General features: G+C 40.0%; 2 protein-coding genes across 2 annotated transcripts; one reads left to right on the top strand and one right to left on the bottom strand.

Annotated features, from left to right (window-relative positions):
• The first annotated feature begins 6265 nt into the window (after positions 1-6265).
• On the top strand, positions 6266-10544 carry LOC114295797 (putative E3 ubiquitin-protein ligase XBAT31). Its single transcript, XM_028240096.2, has 8 exons — positions 6266-6708; positions 6825-6884; positions 7061-7132; positions 7635-7756; positions 7888-8028; positions 8115-8222; positions 9098-9356; positions 9858-10544. The coding sequence occupies exons 1-8, from the start codon at positions 6529-6531 to the stop codon at positions 10245-10247; spliced, it is 1332 nt and encodes a 443-aa protein (XP_028095897.2). The 5' UTR covers positions 6266-6528; the 3' UTR covers positions 10248-10544.
• Positions 10545-12559: 2015 nt separating this feature from the next.
• Positions 12560-16993, bottom strand: LOC114295798 (60S ribosomal protein L36). The gene is made up of 4 exons (XM_028240097.2): positions 16824-16993; positions 16592-16709; positions 16179-16328; positions 12560-13168 (listed from the first exon to the last, which is right to left on the bottom strand). Exons 2-4 carry the CDS (start codon positions 16601-16603, stop codon positions 12668-12670), a joined length of 663 nt encoding a protein of 220 aa, XP_028095898.1. The 5' UTR covers positions 16604-16709; positions 16824-16993; the 3' UTR covers positions 12560-12667.
• Between the last annotated feature and the right edge of the window lie 4541 nt (positions 16994-21534).

Here is a 21534-nt window from a genome sequence, read left to right as displayed (position 1 = left end):
ACTGAGCATGAAGAGCTCAGCCAGGCCGAGTCACTTAAAGCCTCAGCCAGATTGAGTGCAAAAAGCCTCAGTCAGACCGAGCATGAAGAGCTCGGCCAGACCGAGTCACTTCAAGCCTAGGCCAGATTGAGCCACCATTGCAACTCCATGATCATAAGCATAGTGGCCATAAACGCTCTGCCAGACTGAGTTACTTCAAGCCTCAGCCAGGCCGAGCCACCATTGCAACTTCATGATCGTAAGCATAGTGGCCATACTTAGTCAAATTCCAGTCCAACGTTTTCCAAATTAGACTGGTTCCTTGCTGGGTCGGGATTCACAAACTTCGCATCTTTAACGCTTTTACAAGTTAAACTTCACTTTACATTGAGTTTTCCTTACGGTCACTCTGCATTGAGGTTGCCTTATATTTTAAACTTCACTTTACATTGAGTTTTCCTTACATTTTACACTTCACAATGATTTATACACAAGTCTTATACAAGTCACCATTCTCATTCATTTCAGAGGCACAAACAAAAGCAATAGCATGAAAACACAACTCAAAATTTTATTTATTCACAAACTTGTACATAAGTTTATTACAGCCATTCAAAAAAAAAAAAAAAAACCAAAACTCTAAGTACATATTTTCTCCACTCCACTCACTCATCTTCTTCACTTGAGGCGAGATCTTCCTCTTCAATGCCCTTATCTAGGGGCTCTGGGCCACGTCATCTTCATCAATTCTAACACTGCTGAAGTCTATGTCTGGGAACAGCTCTACTGCTTTACGCTTGAACATCTTCCAGCCACTGTCCCAGAATTCAGCCATTTCGTGTTTGTAGAAGTCCAACCGCTAGAAACTCTGGATCACTTCGTCTTCACTCCTGCTCCCAGCGGTCGTCCCCGACGGACCAGCCCCCCCAGCCCCCTCTCTCGCCAAGTTACTGGCAATAGCAGCATCGATGGCCATCTGAAAGTCAGCAGACACCTTAAATTGCTCTACTGCTGCAACGTACAGATCGGGGTATGTTGCCCTTTCAGAGGCTGCCTTGGTTTTTTCTTCCTCCAACTCCTTCTCTAACCTCGCCTTCTTCTCTATTGCCTTAGAACGCTTATCTTCCAGCTCCTTCTGCAGCCCAGCAATCTTCAGGTCTGCTTCATCATTTTCTTTGATTTGTTGGGCACGCAGTTCCTCATTGCTGGTCATAGCCTCTTCAAACCGCATTGTGGGGACCCTACAGGCATTTTGAGCATCCCCCAACTTCTTCTGCTCGCCAGCCAGCTGGAACTCGAGCGACACTACCTTGTGGCATTCGTCCTCTAGCTCAAACTTGACCGCGCGCAGCTCAGCATGGGCTCGAGCGGCAACATTGCGCTGTACGATTGCCAACACCTCTATCTTCTTCGCCTTCTGAGCCTCCTCCAACCCCTGGCACACGTACTCTGCGCAGCTTTCCTCCAATCGACGCTCTCCCTCTTGAAATTTTCAAGTTGGGCCTCCACCTGCCCCAACCTCTCCCTTTCCCTCCTCAATTCGCTCTTCGCCACCGCTGCCTTATTCAATAGAGCTCCTGCTAAGGCAGCCACCTCCATCTGGGCTGAGCACAACCCCTTCATCAGCTCAGCTTCAGTATAGCCCGCCACTAAGCGAACGACTGCGTCTTCCACCACCCCCAAGAAACGGTCTGCAGCCTTCCTGGCCTCTTCCCCTTCCCCTTCCACTCGCCCAGACACCGCAGGGACGTGGTAGAAGGCGGTCTTCAACCCAGGCCTCTGTCCCTCTCTTTGGGATGCCAGACCCTCCTGTGGTTGTGGCTCTTCCCTTGGCTCTACCCTTGGTTTAGCACTGACCCCACCATTTTTCATTTGCTCCCCAAGGCCAGTCGCTCCACTCTCTGCCTCTTTGGCTGCCCCCTCCAACCCTATTTTAGGGGTCCCCTCTGCCTCCCCCGCCAAGGGGGTCTACTCTGTCATCGCCTCCTTCCTCCTCTTCAAGGCAGGCCCCTCTTCACTCCTCCTCACTCTCCTCTTCTTCTTCACCACACCTTCCATCTCCTCGTAGGCTCTCTCCTTCAAAGGATCAACTGGGGGCGATCGTGGCTCAAATCCACCTAAGTCCTTTTACCCCAAGGGTTTTGGGGGGCGGTCGGATCCTCTCCCTCGCGATCGGCTTCGGTGGTCGGTCTGCCTGGGACTCTTTGAACTTACTGGCTTTGGCGAGGATGGTCATATCCTCAGCCTCTTACGCTTTCCTTCTCGCCTCTAACTTCGCTGGTCCCAGGTCTCCACCGATCGGCTGAGGACCCAACCCTGCCATAAACAAGGCTGACGGCTGAACAAGTTCGTCCCATCTAGCGCCCTCCTTCTCCCTCTATTCCTTCACCTTCTTCACTATCGCCTCTGCTGCTACCCCCAATTTTGGCTCCACAGACTTGGTGGGCACTTTCCAAACTGTGCGCACTCCAACTCCTCCGTTGGCGGACATATAGAACCACCGCGGCCTCCATCTCTTTATTGATGACGGCAACCCCACCACCAGCCCCTTCCTTGCCGCCGCCTGCAAAGTGACCCAAGTCTCTTGCTGCCCCGAAGCCTTGTAGCACGCAAAAACTAGTCCACCGTCATTTTAGCCCCCCCGTTCGCCTTCGGCCACGCGTTTGCACAGGCCAGCAAGATTTTCCACGCATTGGGAATCAGTTGGCTTGGAGCTACCTCCAACCAGTTCAACACGTCCACCACTATCCAGGGTAGTGGCAACCTCAAACCCCCTTTTAGCGCCTCCTCGTATAAGGAGAATTCCCCCGGTCGAACATCGGATGCCCTCTCCTTTGATTCCGGTAGTTTCAACTCTATTTGTGCGGGAATCTGGTACTTCTCCCGGATACCCTCCAGCTCTTTTGCGGTAATGATCGACTTATCGGCCTTTGTATGCCAGTGACCTGGCTCCACCTGGCTGATTGGCGTCGTCGTCGCCATCATTGTGGATGAACGAGGTCGCCCCGACGGCTCCCCCCCACTCCCCACTCGCCTCTCCGTCCTGTATTGCTTCGCCAAATCCACCGCATCGTCGTCCCCCAATGGATCAACCCTGGCATTTGTAGCTTCTTCTTGGGCCATTTCTGTGGTGTGTCTACGAATAGTTTCGGATGCAGGCGCAAGGAAATTCAAAAAATGTCGCAACGGTGTATCACTTGCAACGAAGGAGTCTACACTTGGAATGTTTTGATTTTTCAAAAAAAGGTAGGTAAAACGTATAATACCAAAAGCCCAAGGCTTGCCTGTATTCCAGAGGTCACAATTAATTTTCACCAGTTTGAAAAATTTTCAACCATCTGTCAAAACTGTCTTTTCAACACCTATAATGACCTATCGTTTCACTTCTGGCCCAATGCCTGACCTTCCCCACCACGAGATTCTGCCACGTCTACGGCCACGATTCACTGCCCCCTTCCCCTACCCTGTCTTTTCCACTTCAAGTCACCACGTGACCCGCCGCCTCTCGAGCCTCGTACCCCTCCACCTCCCCCTTCGCGGTCGACCCTCCTCATGGTCGGTCCCTCCCCTCGGCTACCCTTCGCGATCGGCCCTCCTCATGGTCGGTCCCTCCACTCGGTGACCCTCTGCGGTCATCCCTCCTCATGGTTGGTCACTTCACTCAGCCACCCTTCGTGGTTGGCTCTCCTCGTGGTTGGTCCCTTCACTCACCGCCCCTCCGCGGTCAGCCCTCCTCATGGTCAGTCTCTCCACTCGGCCACCCTTCGCAGCCGACCCTCCTCATGGTCGGTCCATCCACTCGGTCACTCCTATCGGTCGGCCTCTATCCAGCCGGTCTCTAACAACCCTCATTTTCTTCATTATTCCTTTTGTTGGACTAAAGCTGCACTTGGGAATGGGGGACTACAGACATGGGTAGGCTCATAAAGGCTACAGCCCACTATGAACAACCCAAGCCCACCATTTAGGGCCCAATACACAATCCAATTAATGAAGCCCAGCACTGCTGAAGCCCCACATAGCAATAAGAACTAATGGCACCAAGACACATGGCAAGAGAAGGGTAAGCCACATCAGCAGACAAAGATCTGCAAAGTTATTGCTACGCCACATCGCCATTAATGAGGCCCCTTACTGCATTTATTGCGATAACCCCTCTCTGTCGGGATAGCACGCTCTCACCCTGAACAAGGTAAGCTACAACATAGACTTTCGACCAAGGTGACAGGTCGGAAGGGACAACGAAATGATTACCAGAGGATATAAGCAGACGTTGAAGATAAGAAGAAGGGTAAGCTTTCTATCTCTAATCTCGCTCTATACTCCACTCCTCTTTCTAACTTGCTCGTCGGAGGGTTCGCTGGGGGACTCCCCGTTTCCCGTTGAACTCGTGTGCAGGTCTTCCGGTGGTCTTGGTCACTCGGACATAGGCGTGAGGAGCGTGGATCAGTCTGACCCGATTCATTGGAACGAACTGCATTATCAATAAATATTCATTTTTTTTTTTTATGTTTCTAAATATAAATTTATCTCATTTCACTTAATTTTATCATATCTTTTTTTTTTCTCCAGGAATTTATATTTTCATATGTTTTATGTTTTTTTTTTTTATAAATCCAAGATTTAAATATATATTTTTTAGGCAAATGAGATTGGAAAAAATACTATAATTTGAGAAAGGTATAATACAAATTTATAAAAAAAATTATAATTATAATTATTAATATTTATAAAATTTATTTATAATTACTCCATTTTTTAGAACTTAGCTTGAAGAATTTTGAAAACTAGATACTATTTTTCTTTCTGAAGTACCTAACAAAAAACTAGATACTATTTTCTCTTACAAAAAGAGAATAAAAAAGCAAAGAGCATGGGGTGTTTGGGAACTTTTAGTTTTTCGCTACAAGACAAATGTTTTTTAAAATTAAAAAAAATAAATCTAAACAAAATATCACATCAAATTTTATAATCATTTTATTTTTTTTTTACAAACATCACCTCCAACCACAAAAAAACTCAACTATCTTCTAAAACACAAAAAAAAAAATTCAATAATATCATACAACTAAAAAACTTACAAAAAAATTCACTTTCCAAACATCTACTTTGTTGGATTAAGGTTGGAATTAAAAAAAGTATAAAAAAAATAAAATAGATCAAATAAATTAATAAAATACAATAGCATATTTAAATTATAGTTATTTTATTTTTTTCTTAAAAAATAAAAAATTCAATTTTTTTTTTTAAAACGAAACTTAAGTGAATGTTCTCCGTTTGGGAAGTGGGTTGGCTTTTTGGCTTTTTGGTTTTTTTGGCTATTTTAGCCTAGGCTAAAAAGCTTAGTTTGGGAAGGGCTTTTTGACTTTTTGGCTTTTTTGACTTTTTTTGTGAGAGAGGATTGTAATGATTATGGGTTGGATGTGATGTTTTGTTTTTTGTGGCTAAAATAGCCTATTTTGTCTTTTGTGGCTAAAATAGCCAAAAAAGCCCCCAACCCAACTTGCCAAACGGAGGCTGAATGACTTACAAAAGTTAAAAAGTTAAAAAATTATTAAAAAAATCAAAATGTCTATACTATTTGAAGGAAGTTTAGGGGGCAAAATTATTATTTTGCCTTCTGAATTTAAATACCTAAAATTCAAAAAGTCAATAAGGATAAAATAGTTATTTTGATTTTATTATATATTTTTTTGTAAAAATTCAAAAAATTATTTCAAATATACATTTTTTTTCTCTACTTTTTTAGCTAACAATTTAAAAAATGCACATATATAGATCGTTCCAAACAACTCTTAAATCAGGATAAATTAATCAAAAAATAATCAAGCTAATTGGGTATGTTTGGTTTGAGTTTTAGAGATGAGTTTTAGAAAAAAAATTTCAAAAAATTATTTGCTTTGAGATTTTTCTTAAAAAAGTTTCAAAATCACTTTATCTCTCTTACATATTAACCAATCACTTTTTCTCTCACACACATCTATTCAATTACAAAATAATATCAAATCATCCCAAACTCCCAAACTCTAAAACTACTTTCAAAATATATAACCAAACAAATTAAAAAAAATTCTAAAATAACTCTTAAATTTTTTTCAAAAACAACTGTTCCAATTTTTTTTTTTTTCCCCAAACCAGCCCGGTAAATCATTTTCCAAAAGGAAAAACGAAAGGTGTCTTTTGATCATTCCGACGGCTCTGATGAAGAGCGGTGGCAATCAACGGTCATTATACGTTTCAAGAAATCGCGTTTGAAAAATCAATCAATGAAAACAAATATAGAGAGAGAGAGAGAGAATATATCTAAAGTTTGCCCGAAATTACCTGACAATTGCCCGACAGTCTCACCAAACGCGCACGGTCAGTTGCCCGTAATCTCACCTGTCAGTGGGTTCAAACTCCAAGGCCACTCCATTATACTACTCCTGCTCTATATATTCATCTCCCATTTCAGTCTTTTTCCACCACCACACTCCGTCGCCACCCGCCACCCATCGCCGCCGTGGACGGTGGCGCGTACCCTGATGCAGAGAGCAAAGACAAGGGGGTATGGGTCAGGGACTGAGTTGCAGAGAACCCCATGACAATAGCTTCTTTAGTGCTGTCCAAAATGGAGAGCTCGAGACAGTGGAGACCATTGTTGATGATGAGCCAAGTGTGCTGGAACGAACCACTGCTCGTGGGAAGCTCTCTGCACTTCATGTGGCTGCTGCAAATGGTCAGATCCAGGTGGGTTTTGTGTATTTTTTTGATTCTTGATTTGATCTTTGAATTTTATTTTATTTTATTTCATTTTGGGATTTAATTTGATGGGTTTTTGTGTCGTTTGTTTTGATAATGGGTAGGTTCTTTCTATGCTTTTGGATCTGTCTGATCGTCCTGATGTATTGAATCGCCACAAACAGGTAAATTTCAATGTGAATAAGCTTATGTATACATTATGTATGTGTTTACATCGTGTTTGTGTATATGATTTTGTTTTTGGGGTACCTCATTTTGGCTACTTTTCATTGAATTTTTTCTTCTCAATTATGTGCAATGATGTGTCTACACTGATTACTTTCGTTTGTGATTGGTTTAGACCCCATTGATGTTAGCTGCAATGAATGGGAAGATTTCCTGCGTTGAAAGGCTGATTCAAGCCGGGGCTAATGTATGTTCTCCAATCTCTCTGTCTCTCTCTCTCTCTCTCTCTCTCTCTCTCATCAAATTTGAGTGAAAATTTAGTTAAAAGTTTGATCTGTTATGGAACTCTCCAATTCTTTTACTTTCTATTTTTTTAATCAAATGTTTTTGAAATATTCCAAACCTATCATAGAAACCTGTTTTAATAATTTTTTATGAATATCTTCAATCCTTACTTCCAATTTGAGTAAAAATATGGCTGTCGTGAATTTGGTGAACGATTTCGTTCAACCGTGATTTGGTGAAAATTTTGCCTCTTTCTCTTCATTTATACAAGTCTCATGAATTGATTGGAGTTCACTTTTTTCTCTTTATTCATCAAATATGAATTTGATAAAGAATTGGTGAAGGATTGGAGGTGCTTTTACCTCTTTTTGATTCTCTTTTATTTGTTTATTTATTTCTATTGTAAGTTTCTTGACTGAATTGCAGAAGAGAAATTGATCATTGGTTGTGTGAAATTTCATTAGATTTTGATGTTTGATTCACTCCATGGAAGGACCTGTTTGCATTATGCTGCTTTCTATGGCCATCTAGATTGCCTACAAGCTATTCTTTCTGGTGCCCTTTCCACTCCTGTTGCCCATTCCTGGTGAACCTCTCTCTCTCTCTCTCTACGTGCGCGCGTGCGCGCGCACACACACACATGCCTGTGTAGAGAATATCCATGAAGTTGCTAAAGCTATGGTTGTTTTGTTTGGTTTGATTTGGAGTTGATGGCAGGGGATTTGCAAGGTTTGTGAATATAAGAGATAAAAATGGAGCAACCCCATTGCACTTGGCAGCCCGACAAGGATGGCCGGAGTGTGTTCATATGTTGTTAGACAGTGGGGCTCTTGTTTGTGCATCTACTGGGGGATATGGGTAAAACTCTCTTCTTGAAGGTTTTCTAGTGTAACGTCATAGCACTGTTAATTTGTCATTAATATTTATAAGAGTCCTGCTTGCAGTTACCCTGGGATTACACCACTTCATTTTGCAGCTCGTGGGGGTTCATTGGATTGTGTTCGGGAATTACTTGCTTGGGGAGCTGATAGACTTCATAGAGATTCATCTGGGTAAACTTTTTATTTTTAATTTTTTTTAGTTTTTCTTTCTTTCCTGACTTTAGAAAGAAGTATATGATAATTGATGCAGTCTAGATCCACTGACATACGAAGTAGATGATTTCAAGGTCTTTGATGCTGAAATTAGTTTTGAGTACTCAATATGGATTTAGATGTTATAGCAGCATGTGAAACCCCTTGTTATTCCCTTTCTATGGAGTTGAATGTGCCACAATCTACGTATTTCTAGTGTGGTTAAACCATATTAGTCTTCACGATCAAGTATAATGAAAATCGAGAGTAATTGGTTCCTATTGAGATTGTTGAGGATGAGATGATGGCATTAAAGAATTTGGATTGAGGCTTTGACAAGTATGATTTAACAAAAGATATGGTGACACCTAAGAAGGAGCAACTCCAATGGGCTTGTATAATGGTTGCTATTGCCAAATTATATGGTGGCTGCACCTAAGAAATCCTCTCCAGTGGCCTGCCAAAAGGTCTGTTAAAAACTTACATTGCCAAATCTTGTGCATCAATTGTGCCAACTCAGCTTACCCAAGAGAGGGTTTTGATCCAATGCTCTGGATGTGCGACATCCATTGGACAGAATTGAGCAATGATCTAGATGTGCCAAACTGGCATTTGCACCATTGGAACAACATCGCTAAAAAAAATGACATTTTGACATTTTTCCTTTTGGCAGTCACCACTGGAGTTCCACTGAACTTTTGAGATAGTTGCACTTGAAATTTTTTGCTATTTTTCTGTCTTTAATACTTCCAATATTGTGGGAAGTTTGCTCTATTTGTATTTTGAATGAATGGAGACCTTAGCTGCGAATGTTTTGCGAGTGAAATGATTGTTACCAGCTGATATCTTGGCAGGAGGATACCTTACATGGTTGCTTTGAGGCACAAACATGCAGCATGTGCAGCTTTATTGAACCCGTCAGCTCCAGAGCCTCTTATATGGCCATCACCATTGAAGTTCATTACTGAGCTTAATCCAGAGGCAAAAGCATTATTAGAGAGGGCACTAATGGAGACAAACAAGGAAAGGGAAAAAACCATCTTGAAGGCTACAGTCTACTCACTTCCATCGCCTTTGCATTCCGAAGCTGAGGCTGGTGACAATATGTCTCAGGTAAATTGTTTTCCTCTAAATTTGTAGTTTCCAGTTGACACTCTGCGTGACTGATCACTGATTCAGATGTCTCTAACTTCTGTTTTTCAATCCAAACTGTAATATAGCTATTCTCTGACAATAGCTTACCTTAAAACGAATGTGAAAGATGTATTGTCCAATTGTGTATTAATTTTATCTGAAGATGGACAATGTGGCAACAATATCTAGTTGACTTGGTACCAGGAAGAATTTTGATACACCTAACTAGGATCGGTGAGATGCGAAACACAAAAAGAAACAAGAATTGTGAGCATGCCCAATGTTCTTCCATTTAAAACCACCAAGGTTTTACACTTGCAAGAAATTGCATTACCGGGGGGGGGGGGGGGGGGGGGGGGGGGGGGCAATTTAATTTACATTGAAGCTTAGAGTTTAATAAATAAAGAACCAGTTTTTTCTTTTTCTTTAAATCTGCTTCTAAGATTCTTATTCACCGGAAGAAAAATACTTTCCAAACAGGCAAGCGATGTCGACCTGTGCTGCATCTGCTTTGACCAGGTCTGCACAATTGAGGTTCAAACATGTGGTCACCAAATGTGTGCCAATTGCACCCTAGCTCTGTGCTGTCACAACAAGCCCAATCCTACAACGCCAGCTCCAAAGGCCCCCGTTTGCCCCTTTTGCCGAAGCAACATTACCCAACTAGTTGTTGCCAAAATCAAAACCGAGAACGATAAAGAATTTGAATTCAGCCCATCAAAGCCAAGAATATCAAGAAAATCTTTCAATACCAGCGAAGAGAGCAGCAGCTTCAAGGGTTTGTCTGCCATGAGTTCGTTTGGGAAGTTGGGTGGACGTAGTTCAGGGAAAGTTGCTGCTGAATGTGACGACGAACTCGATAAGCTTTAAAAATTGAACATACAGACAAAGGGCTGTCTTGGATTCACTTTGTGACCACGAGACACGGGGTTTGTATCTGGAACTCCTTTTTTCCCCCAAAATTTATGTTGTAATGCTTTTAAAAACCATCTAAGAAATATATATATATATATATATACGAGTTAATGAAAAATTCTTACGGATTTTGGTTTAGGAGGGCTTCTTTGTTGTTGTAATCTGCTTCACTTAAGATTGAAGAAGCAAGACTGAATTGAGGATCTACTACTTGAATGCTATATATATTATAAGTATTTTTCTCTTGCTCAACCATTTGCAAAGCAATTTTAATTTTCCATTTAAGACACATTACTTGGGAAAACTTTCAAAAGTCATCCACTCTTTCTAGTTCTGTCATATGTTACCCATGAAGGGAAACATTTGTTTGTGCATATAAGAGGTTGGAATGTTAGATAGTGCTCATGGAATGGATATTTCTTCTGAAATTTGGCTTCTTTTTTCAGTGTATTATGCTCATCTCATGTAAGGGTGGAAATTTAATTTGACTTGGAACTGGAAGGGGGGTTTAAACCAATACATATCATACATGTGAGTTTTTAATAACTAAATACAATCTTGTTGACTTGGGCTTCTAGTGTACATCCAACAAGTCGGCCTTACCCATCAAACACAATAAATTAATAGGACCAACATCACTAGTCCCACAAAAACTTAAAAAGAAAAAAAGTCCATTTCCTTATCTATAATACAATACAACATATGCATAATTTTTTCTTGAAGGCAAGTTGAGTTGATATAGAATAATTTTTTCTTCTTCTTCTTCTTCTTCTTCTTCTTCTTCTTCTTCTTCTTCTTCTTCTTCTTCTTCTTCTTCTTCTTCTTTTCATATTTTACTAAGATTGATAGAAGCTGGTTTTGTTTTTTTTTGGAGAAATTTAATCTTGCATCCTATTATATTTCTCTTTTTAAACTTAAAATACATGCAAAAGAAAATAATATAGGAAGTCTTGTTACCGGTTGCCCTTAAAAGTTTGGTTGACAAAATTTAAAATGATTATATATTTTTTATGACATGTATTTTTACAAAGAATGTACAATCATTTCAATGTTATTAACAAGTCCTTTTTAAGACACTTGCTAACAAATTACATCACAAGATGAGAATTTTTTTAAAAAATATTTTGGCACCCCACCACAAAAATCTAGGCTCGCCAATCAACCTTGGCCACCAATTCCTTGAACTCTGATTGTCATTGCCACCACCTCTTCCACCTTCAATTGCTATCCCAATCTTTTTTCTATCACTTCCAATTACAACCAGCCTCACTCAAACATTACCTACCACCCTCGGCCACTACCAATGTCCTATAACCGCTCTTTCGTCACCCCAACTCCCTCTCTTTCCCACTGTAAATCCTTTGAAGCCTAGCCACCGTTGCAGCCCTAGACCTTTAAAAGGTAACCATTGTCACAATCATATTTGAAACCTTAGCATATACATACATGTATATAGCACTTGGCACATGCGATGCATGTACAATATAAATAAGTAAACATAAAAATAAATAATAAAAATTAATATCACAATGTGTGTTGTTTCAGTGGTAAGAGTTTTCTTTTTTAAACTCAAGATCAAAATTATGAGTGAGAAATAAGGAGAAACAAGCAAAGATACTAGTATAGATAGTATAGATGAGAGAGGGATGAAGTGGGAAGCAATGAGTAGCGCGGGGGGGGGGGGGGTGTAATTTTGATTTTTTGAGTTTTTGTCCGTAATTGTAACTTTGGTAAGGGCTAAAATTGAAAATTTAATATTAAAATGGTCAGTGAAGTAAAGGGAAAGGTGGTGTGCATCAGAAGCAACTCAGCTCCACAAAGAAAGGGTTAAGACACTAAGAATCTTTTGAAATTCACAAAACCTTTATAAAAATTAAAGTGAATGCATACATTATTGTATAGGCCCTTGGAAACACTAATTTAATCACAACAATGAAATGCAGTTGTTCTTGGTAAAGGTTGCTCTTAAATAAACAACTATGCAAATAAGTTTAGAAATACAACAATGGATATAATTTTTTAGATGTAGACTACACTTTATAGACATGAAGGCTAGAGATTAAAAATTCAGATACAAAAGAAAAAGAAAAATAGTGTGATAGGATCCACGCTTAGAATGAATCTGGACTATACACTACTTTTCTTGATACTTGTTGCTAGTGTCTGAGTTCTTAATCTCTAGCATTATTGCAATTACAAATTTTATAAAATTTTGTCCATTTATATAAATTATGTGTCCACTTCATGCGATCATAGATTCGATAGGATGGAGAAGTGTCCTCTATTAAGAATCCAATTTGTATTCAAATTCAAGAACATGATATGATATCCAACACCCACAACAAAAACAAAAAGCTGTGTTGAAAAGTGATCAATCAATGAGTAAGTTGTCCACACAAGCATGACAACAATAGTGGTGTCCCATACCCATTTCCATGCTCAAACATCTTTGTGTTGGACAAGTTTTCACCGTTTGAATCCAACCAAGAACTTGCCTGATCTGGAGGAGGAGCGACATGGCCTGCAACGAACAGCGAGTTTGGATCCGAAACATGGGAAAAATCACCCGGCTCATAGGTACGGACCGGGCTCTGATTCCTCCGGTAAGTAGTGGCAGAAACTCTTCTCTCTGCTTCAAGCAAGTGACCAAGGGACGGTGTGTTATTGTTGTTGTTGTTGTTCATGTTCACAGCATCGGTGGTTAGCTTTGAGCATAGTGAGAACAACCATGGCCTCTGTTTGAAACCCCTTTTTTCTCTTGAGGTTTCAGAGGGTACTCTTCCTCTCATCGATCTCCTTGAGAGCTCGAGGATGTTGGAAACACCAATGAGGCTCCCGAGGGTGATGCTCTTGTCGCGAAAGAAAGAACCAGTGGACTGAAACAAATTTAGAACATGTTAAGGGATGGCGTGAAAAAATGGAGCAATATTTAGAGAGAAAATTTGTCCAAGTTGACTTAATTTGAATTGTTGTGTTAGTTCTAGGTAAATTAATTCACAAATATGGTTTCTTATGAGAAATTCCACAGCTCCAAACTCTCACCATTGATAATAAGACTGACAAACCAAGCTTTGGTTTATATTTACGCTGTAATAGAAAGTGTCATTCAGGTAGTTACCCTCAGGGCTGGCCCTGGGTATAAACAAGCAAGGCCACCATCTAAAGCTCCCAAAGTTACTAAAATTGTGAGGAAACCAATGTTTTCATGATACATCAGCAATGATTTAAATTATTAATTTTGGGTTTCTAATGGAACACTAATGACATAGTAGGAAGAAAAAAAAAAAGACTATAGTATTACATCACAGTGAGTAGAGCCCACTGTAAGCTAATTAGAATTGGCTTTAGAGCTCAAGAATTAGAGCTCCAAAGTATTTTTCATATAAAGGCCCATGTTACAACTCCACTAAGGTCCCGAAAACTCAAGACCGGCCTTCGTTACCCTACTCATTTCTCAATTTCAACTGTTTAAAGTTGTCAAGCTTATGATGTTCCAAGACATTGAAGGACTGTCTTAGTGCACAAAACTGTCACACATATAGGCTGTCTAGCTATGCGTGCAAAGAGATTGTTTTGGACAAAATTATATGGTGCTCCTAGAATAAATATATGTAGTGTTTTAATTTAATTTTTCTTAATTAAAACAGTAAACCTTACTATTTTTGTATTAATTTTTAAAAGACAACATGACATATGTCATGTAATAAATAATGTGAAATACTGTTTCATAACCGAACATCTCACTTTATTTTCCTGGAAAATCAGATTGAGAATCTTCTTAAGATGCCCCCATGGAAGTGAAAATACGGACAGTTACACAGAAACATATGTTATATAAATATGTAGGTATATCCACGGCACATACTATAAATATATATATGCCTATATGCACAGGAGAGTCAAACACCATCATGCAAAACCACGTGAAATGAGTAAAAGTAGCTTCTACTTTAAATAAGCATGACCTTGTCAGAACATTGGTTGTACATAAAAGAAAATTAGATGTGAACTTATACGAAACTACAGTCTCCAGTTTGCTTTAATATTTTTCTTACATTTATTTATAACGCCATAAATGGTGGGAAAAAAAATGACCATGATAGTTACTGTAAATAATTTATAGTCAGAAACCAGAATTAAATGATGGGTCTTGTAATTATTCATATTATTTTCTCTTATTGAACACAAATACAGAGTTGTCAAACAAACTAATCGGCCTGTGTTCAACACGTTATAAACTACTTAGTTTGGTATTGATTTACTATGTAAATAATTAAATTTTAAAAATAATTAAATTTTTAAACTAAATTTAATTATTACTTGACTGGACAAGTTCACAAAAAATTTACTTGAGTTTAAATTGTTAAAAACTCAATTGAGTAATTATAAATAAGTAAAAACATGATTTGAACTAGTTAAGTTTTGGGTAAATTATAAATATACCTCCTGAAATTTGATTAAAATACGAATCACTCCCTGTGATTTTAAAAATTACATTTCACCTCTTGAGATTTCAATTTCATAACAAATTGCCCCCTTTATTAATAAATTATCAAGTTAATTAACAGTTTTTAATAATATAAAAATATGTTTCAACTAATAATTTAGGTAATTTTATTATTATATATGAGAGAAATTATGAATTTTATTTTTTTTAGTTAATTCTGTTAAATAAATTTTTTTAATAAGAGAGTATTTGTAATTTTTCAAACCACATAAGTAATCCATATTTTAAATAACTCCCGGGAGATAGTATTTGTAATTTACCCTTAAGTTTTCATTACTTGCCTAAGAGCATCTCCAATGGTGAATTTCTTTTTTCACAAAATCTGAGTAAAAAATGACTCATTTCACCAAATCTGATATCAGTAACTCCAACGGTGCATCAAATCCCGTATCAAATCCCGTAGGTCAACCGGTTGGTCGATCGGTGGATCGACCGGTAAGCGTAAATATATATATATATATATATATTTTGCACCTTGAAACATTTTCGTAACCACTCTCCATAACCACTCTCCATCAAATTCTGAGAAAAATTGAAACAAAGCTCATTGATTCCATAACCACTCTCCATCAAATTCTGTGAAACACCCAAAGGAAACCCAAAATTATCTGGATACAACTGTGCCCATCATATACGCAAACAAGACCAGAATCGAAATGGGTTTCTGATTCAAAACAAGAACTTGATTGATTGTTTTGGAATGTAATTGTTAACATACAGCTTGGTTTTGGTATGTAATTGTTAACATACAGCTTCATCATCTTCATCAAGAACTTGGTATGTAATCAGAACAGCTTCATCTCTGTTTTGGTTTTGGTGGGTCGACCGGCCGGTCGACAGGCAAGGGAAAATGTAATTTTTTTTTTTTTTATCTGTTTGAACTTTTTTTGACCGATTTGAACCAACCTATTTGAAAGGAATTTGGTCGACCAGTTGGTCAACCGGCCGGGCAACCGGTTGGTCGACCGGGTCCTCCCTCTAACGGTCACAAACAGTGTTTTGGTGAAATCAATATCTTGTTCTCAGTTTGATGAATTGTTTGATGAAATCTCAATCTAATATCGATTTGGTGCAACCGTTGGAGTAATAAGCAGTAACTTTTTCATCAAAATTTAAATTTAATGTCAACTTTGATGAACCGTTGGAGATGGTCTAAATAACCACCGAAACCTAAACAAATTCATTAACATTGCCTTTATATCTTAGATTTGTGAGTTTAAAAAAAAATAAAAGCAGTGAAAAAAAAGAGAGAATTATTTCGTTTACCTTTTTCCTTATTTTATTTATTTATTTATTGCTATACACTCGAATAAACACATATAGAGAAATACATAAGCATTTAAGCATACAGAAACAATGTATACACAGAATTAACTGACCTCTGTATCAAGATCCGAAGAAGAATCAGTGGCAGAAGTGGGAGAACCAGTGAGCAAAGTGCTGAAGGAAATTGAACCATTACGATCACGATTTCTCACCAACCCAACTCTTGCATTCAGTGGTTGCAACCCAAGAGGCCACCCATCTTCCTGCAAATCAAAATCATACATATACATAGTTCATACACAGTCATAAAAGTGAACCCAGAAAGATCAATCACAAGACCATATTACCATCTCTTAGAGAGAAAGAGAAAGAAACCAAAGTAAAAACAAAACAAAAAAAGAAAAAAAAAAGAAAGATTTAAATGGAAAATGCAAGGAATCCCATTTGAGCAGGGGGGAAAAAGATCTCAAGAAATGCCTAGAGAGACAGAGATGGAGACAAAACAGAGAGGATGGCGAACAAGTACCTGTTGTGCCATAGCAGCTCTTTCTCTCTGCCCAAGAACTTGGGGGAGGACTGGGGCTGTGATTGATTGATTTTAGTAGGAACAATCAATCAGATCATGTACATTCTTTTTTTTCTTTCTACACAAAAAGAAAATCAAAGAACAGAGTAATCAATTGTACAGAGAGGCCTGCCCAACAACATTACCTATATAAATAGAGAGAGAGAGAGAGAGAGAGAGAGAGGAGACTAACCATTTTGGTCTCTGCATACACTGGGTTTTGGTAGATAGAGATTGGTGCTGGGTGGACTAGGAAATGGGAGGGAGGGAATAATTTTATTGGGTACAAAGGGAGTCGTGAGATAAAGAGAAGACACCGCAGCACAGAGCAGAGCAGGGGGCCAGTGGGAAGTAGTACCTTTTCCAGTTAAAATGACCAAAATACCTTCATAAAAATGACGAAATTATCTGCATTGTTCTTTGATTGTGTCGGTAAAAATATATATATATATATTTTTTTTTTTTGAAGTTGTGTCAACCTTGAACTTTTACTTTATTTGGTGACTACAAATTGATGCCTTTAGCCCAGTGCTGCAGAAGTAGGGTGAAATTTGGACAAGCTTAACCCGAATAATTTGAATTTATTCTGAATTTTTTTAGAGTTTGGATAAAAGATTTTTAAATTCAGTATGAATTTGGATAAAAATTTAAAAATTTGATTTAAATTTGGACGAACTTAGACAAAGACGTCAAACAATCCGAGCAATCCAAAGTTCGAATTATATATATATAAATATATAAAAATATTAAATATACATATAAATTATTAGTCATTACATGGTATTAAAGTAATTTATATTATTAAATCATATTGAATATATATTATATATACAAATAACATAAAATCTTACTTTGTTCTTTTTATTTTCATTCATAAATTGTAAAGATTACTATAGTGACATCTCTCTTATATTATATAAATTATTTGTTTTGACGGTATTAATGATTTTCTATTAAAAAAATTATAAATAGAGTCAAATTTTAATAATTTAATAATGTAACTGCAAAAAAAAAATTTGAAATTCATTTATAATTCGGATAATTCGAACAACACGGGCAATTCAGGTTTAACTCAGGTCGTGCTTGGATAGATAATTTCGGGTTACAATTCGGGCTTGTGCAGACTTGGGTAGGTCTCGACACAACTTGAACTAGGCTTGGACAACCTCTTAACTCGACTGAACCTGCCTGAATTGCACCGCCACGCAAAACATCACTAATTTTTTCATATGATGTCACAAGAGGCTCCAATTGTATCAAGTTTTTTAATTTATTATTATTATTTTTTACTTTTACCACACAATATACATTTGTAAAGGGTTAGATGTTGAATATCAGTCACAGAAGTAGAAATTATAAAGCCTATCAAATGCTTATTTCTATGGCCAACGAATTCTAAGTGTAGGGATATATTTTCTGAGTATCAACACGTGGTCAAGGTGACACCGACATGTCAGCCGAGGTGTCACATGTCCTGGTCATGGCGCCAAGGTTATCTCGGCTAGGCCAAGGTTACCTCCGAAGATATCGGAATCCGAAATAAGCGGATAAGAGACAAGAGTCCTAGAATGAGGAAGGACTGCAGCATGGATAATGATAACACTCTTAGGGAGTTTATCTTTATCTCTTGCAGAGTCCAGGACAAGCACTGAGCAGAAGTCCATTGAAGCTAGGCTTCTATGGGGATTAGAATTGAATTAATTATAAAAGAGAGGCACCCCTGATGGGTCTGAGGTACGCAATTTATATTCTGAACAGTAAGATTATCACTATTGATTATCTTTGAGAGATATACTGACTTGATCGTCGGAGTGCCCCCGGGTGGATGAACCACCGCCGGAATCTTCTCTTTCTGTTGCAGGTCAGTTAGGTGCCATCTATTCTGCCAGTGCTCTCCAGCTGAATACTGAGTTTGGCAGTGTGGTCAGAAATTCACTCACACAATTTGGCGTCGTCCGTGGGAAAGAAAAAATAATAGATGGCCAGTGACGGACAGAAGGATAAGGTTGGGGACGAAATCCCTGCTGGGAGTGGTAAACACGTTGGCTCAAACGTGGAGGAAGATGGTCGCAATGAGGAGACTCAGGACCAGAATCACGGCAAGAAAGACGTTGGCCAGGATGGCGACATACCAAAGAAACCAGATCGAAGCGGATACTACAACGAGGACGACCCCCAGGTATGGAAAGATAGATGCCTACGGAGGGACGAAGATGTGAAAGAGATGGCAAACAAGTTGGCAGACCTGCAATCAGTCATCAATTTTATGATGTAAAATAACATCATGCAGCCACTATTCCCGCTGCAGGACACGTTGATTCTAGCGGCCAATGCCCAGAAGGGAGGGCATAAACCAATCCCAATAGCCCCTCAGCACACCAGAAATGAAAAACACTCTCACCGGCCTTCCAAGGAGGTCGGGCGAGGAGAGTCGAGGAGAGAAGAGTCACAAAGGACACATCGCACTAAAGAAGCAGACCCCAGAGAACATCGGCATGTTCAAAGGCAGGAGCTGTGCTTCGACACAACTCATGGAGAAAGGTCGAAAAGGGCCCACAACGAAGCTGAGAGTAGTATGCCAAAAAGACTGAAGTTGGGAGATAGCCGAGCTCTTGGACGGAGCAAGGAAGACTTGAGAGATTACCTCAAGAGGAAACAACATAATGCTGATGCCGAGGTAACTTCACCTGTTAAGCCGAGAACACCATTCTCGGTGGAATTGAACAAATTTGAGGCTCCAAAGAGATTCAGTATGCCGAGGTTCCAAATATACGATGGTAAGTCAGACCCCAACTTCCACGTTGGATTATACCTGAACTCAATGGCATTGTATAGTGGGAACGAGCCGTTGCTCTGCAAAGTGTTCCCCTCATCCTTCGGGGAGATTGCATCGGATTGGTTTCATAAACTACCAAAGGAAAGTGTGAAGACCTGGCTGAGATGTTTGTGGCCAGATTCGTAACAAACAAGCTACAGCCATTAAGGGTGGACGCATTGATGGCTCTGAGAATTAGTAAGGATGAAGGCCTCAGGGCCTACGCAAAAAAATACTACGAGGTGTTCAACCGAATACCCGAGTGCAACCAAGAGGTGGCGGTCGTATCTTTCAAGAACGGCCTAAAAGACGACTGTCCACTACGAAAGTCTTTGGCAAAGACATTGCCAAAAAACATGGAAGAGCTCATGGCCAGAATCGAGAAGTATGCCAGAGTCAAGGAAGATACGTCAAGAGCCAAGGAGGCAAAGCAAGAGAAAGGTAACGGCTCGCCAAAACGAGGTCGAGGTAACAACGGGTCCAACAAAGAGATAGGACTGAGGGCTACACAGGCAGTCACAACTGTGTTCCGAATCCCAATTCATAAAGTCCTAGACAAAATCCGATCCCAGCCCTATTTCAGAGCATCAGCCAGGGTGCCAAGAGAATTTATGGGAAGAAGCCTTGGTAAGAATTGTGCTTACCATAACGAAGATGGACATATGACTCAGGATTGCAGAGCCTTGAAAGCACACCTGGAAGACCTGGTAAGGCAAGGCCATTTAAGGGACCTTGTAGGCGAGGCCAGGACAAGGGAAGAACAAGTAAGATTGCCTCAGGCACTAGCAGCTCCACCCCCCCAGTACAACAACCGCAGGCGGGCGGACCTCAGGTAATTAATTTAATTCACTCGAAGGTCAACGAAAACAAAATACGGGGGGAGACCCAGAGGGTAAAACACTTGCAGCACGTGTACCAGGTCGGGAAAAAACGACATCGGGCTGAGGTGTACCAAGGACCAGCAGTGTCCTTTACTGAAGTCGATCTTGAAATGGTCCAGCATCCCTACAATGATACCTTGGTAGTATCTCTCCAGGTCGGGGAGTGCCAAGTGAGGCGCATCCTAATCGACCAAGGCAGTTTTTGTGACATCATGTACGTCAGGTGTTATAAGGAGCTTGGCCTTCATCCAGACAATTTGGAACAATCCAATGGCCCAATGGTCGGGTTCAATGGAACGTCGACGTGGCCACTGGGAACAACGAGCTTGGAGGTGCATGCTGGCACTAGAAAGATACAGACAGAGTTCACTGTAATCGACACACCCTTCCCTTATAATGTAATTCTGGAAAGGCCATGGCTGCACGCAATGAGGGTTGTTCCCTCAATATTGCACCAACTACTGTGGTTCCCAACAAAGCATGAGATAGAAGAAATCAGAGGAGATCAGCTGCAGGCAAAGAATTACTCCATGGCAGCAATGAAATCTACCTGCAGCATACGAAAACCAGAGAAGGCAGAAATCGAAGACGAGGACGTGGAAGTCCTAGAAGATGTCGGCAAGGAGCCAGCCGAGAAGAGTGAAGAAGCACTGAAGAAAATCCTCGTTCAAGAGGGAGATGAAGAACGCTTCTTCCTTCTTGGCTCGAGTTTAGCCGATGAAGAGGAAAAAGAGTTGGAGGCTTTTTTGAGAGCAAACATTGAAGTGTTTGCCTGGACACCTTACGAAATGCCTGGCATTGACCTCAAGGTCACTTGCCATAAACTGAATGTTGACAGGTCGACCAAACTTGTAATCCAACAAGCAAGAAGACCGACGTTGATGCACATCGAGGTAGTGGAAGAAGAAGTAGACAGACTTCTGCAGGCCAAGGCCATTCGAGAGGTAAATTACCCGACATGGCTATCGAACATAATAATGGTAAAGAAAAAGAATGGTAAATAGAGGGTATGCATAGACTTTACCAGCCTAAACAAGGCCTGTCCCAAAGACAGTTTTCCTTTACCCAAGATTGACCAGCTGGTGGATGCCACTTCAGGGCATGGAAGGATGAGCTTCCTAGATGCCTATAGGGGGTACCACCAGATAGCCATGTACCCCCCCAGATGATGAGAAAACCACGTTTATCACCCCAAAAGGGCTGTATTG

The sequence above is a fragment of the Camellia sinensis genome, chromosome 3 (assembly GCF_055761805.1).
Source record: "Camellia sinensis isolate YWXY chromosome 3, ASM5576180v1, whole genome shotgun sequence".
Lineage (NCBI taxonomy): Eukaryota > Viridiplantae > Streptophyta > Magnoliopsida > Ericales > Theaceae > Camellia > Camellia sinensis.
The sequence above is the reverse complement of the archived record's forward strand: the minus strand, read 5'-3'. Positions and strand labels throughout refer to the sequence as shown.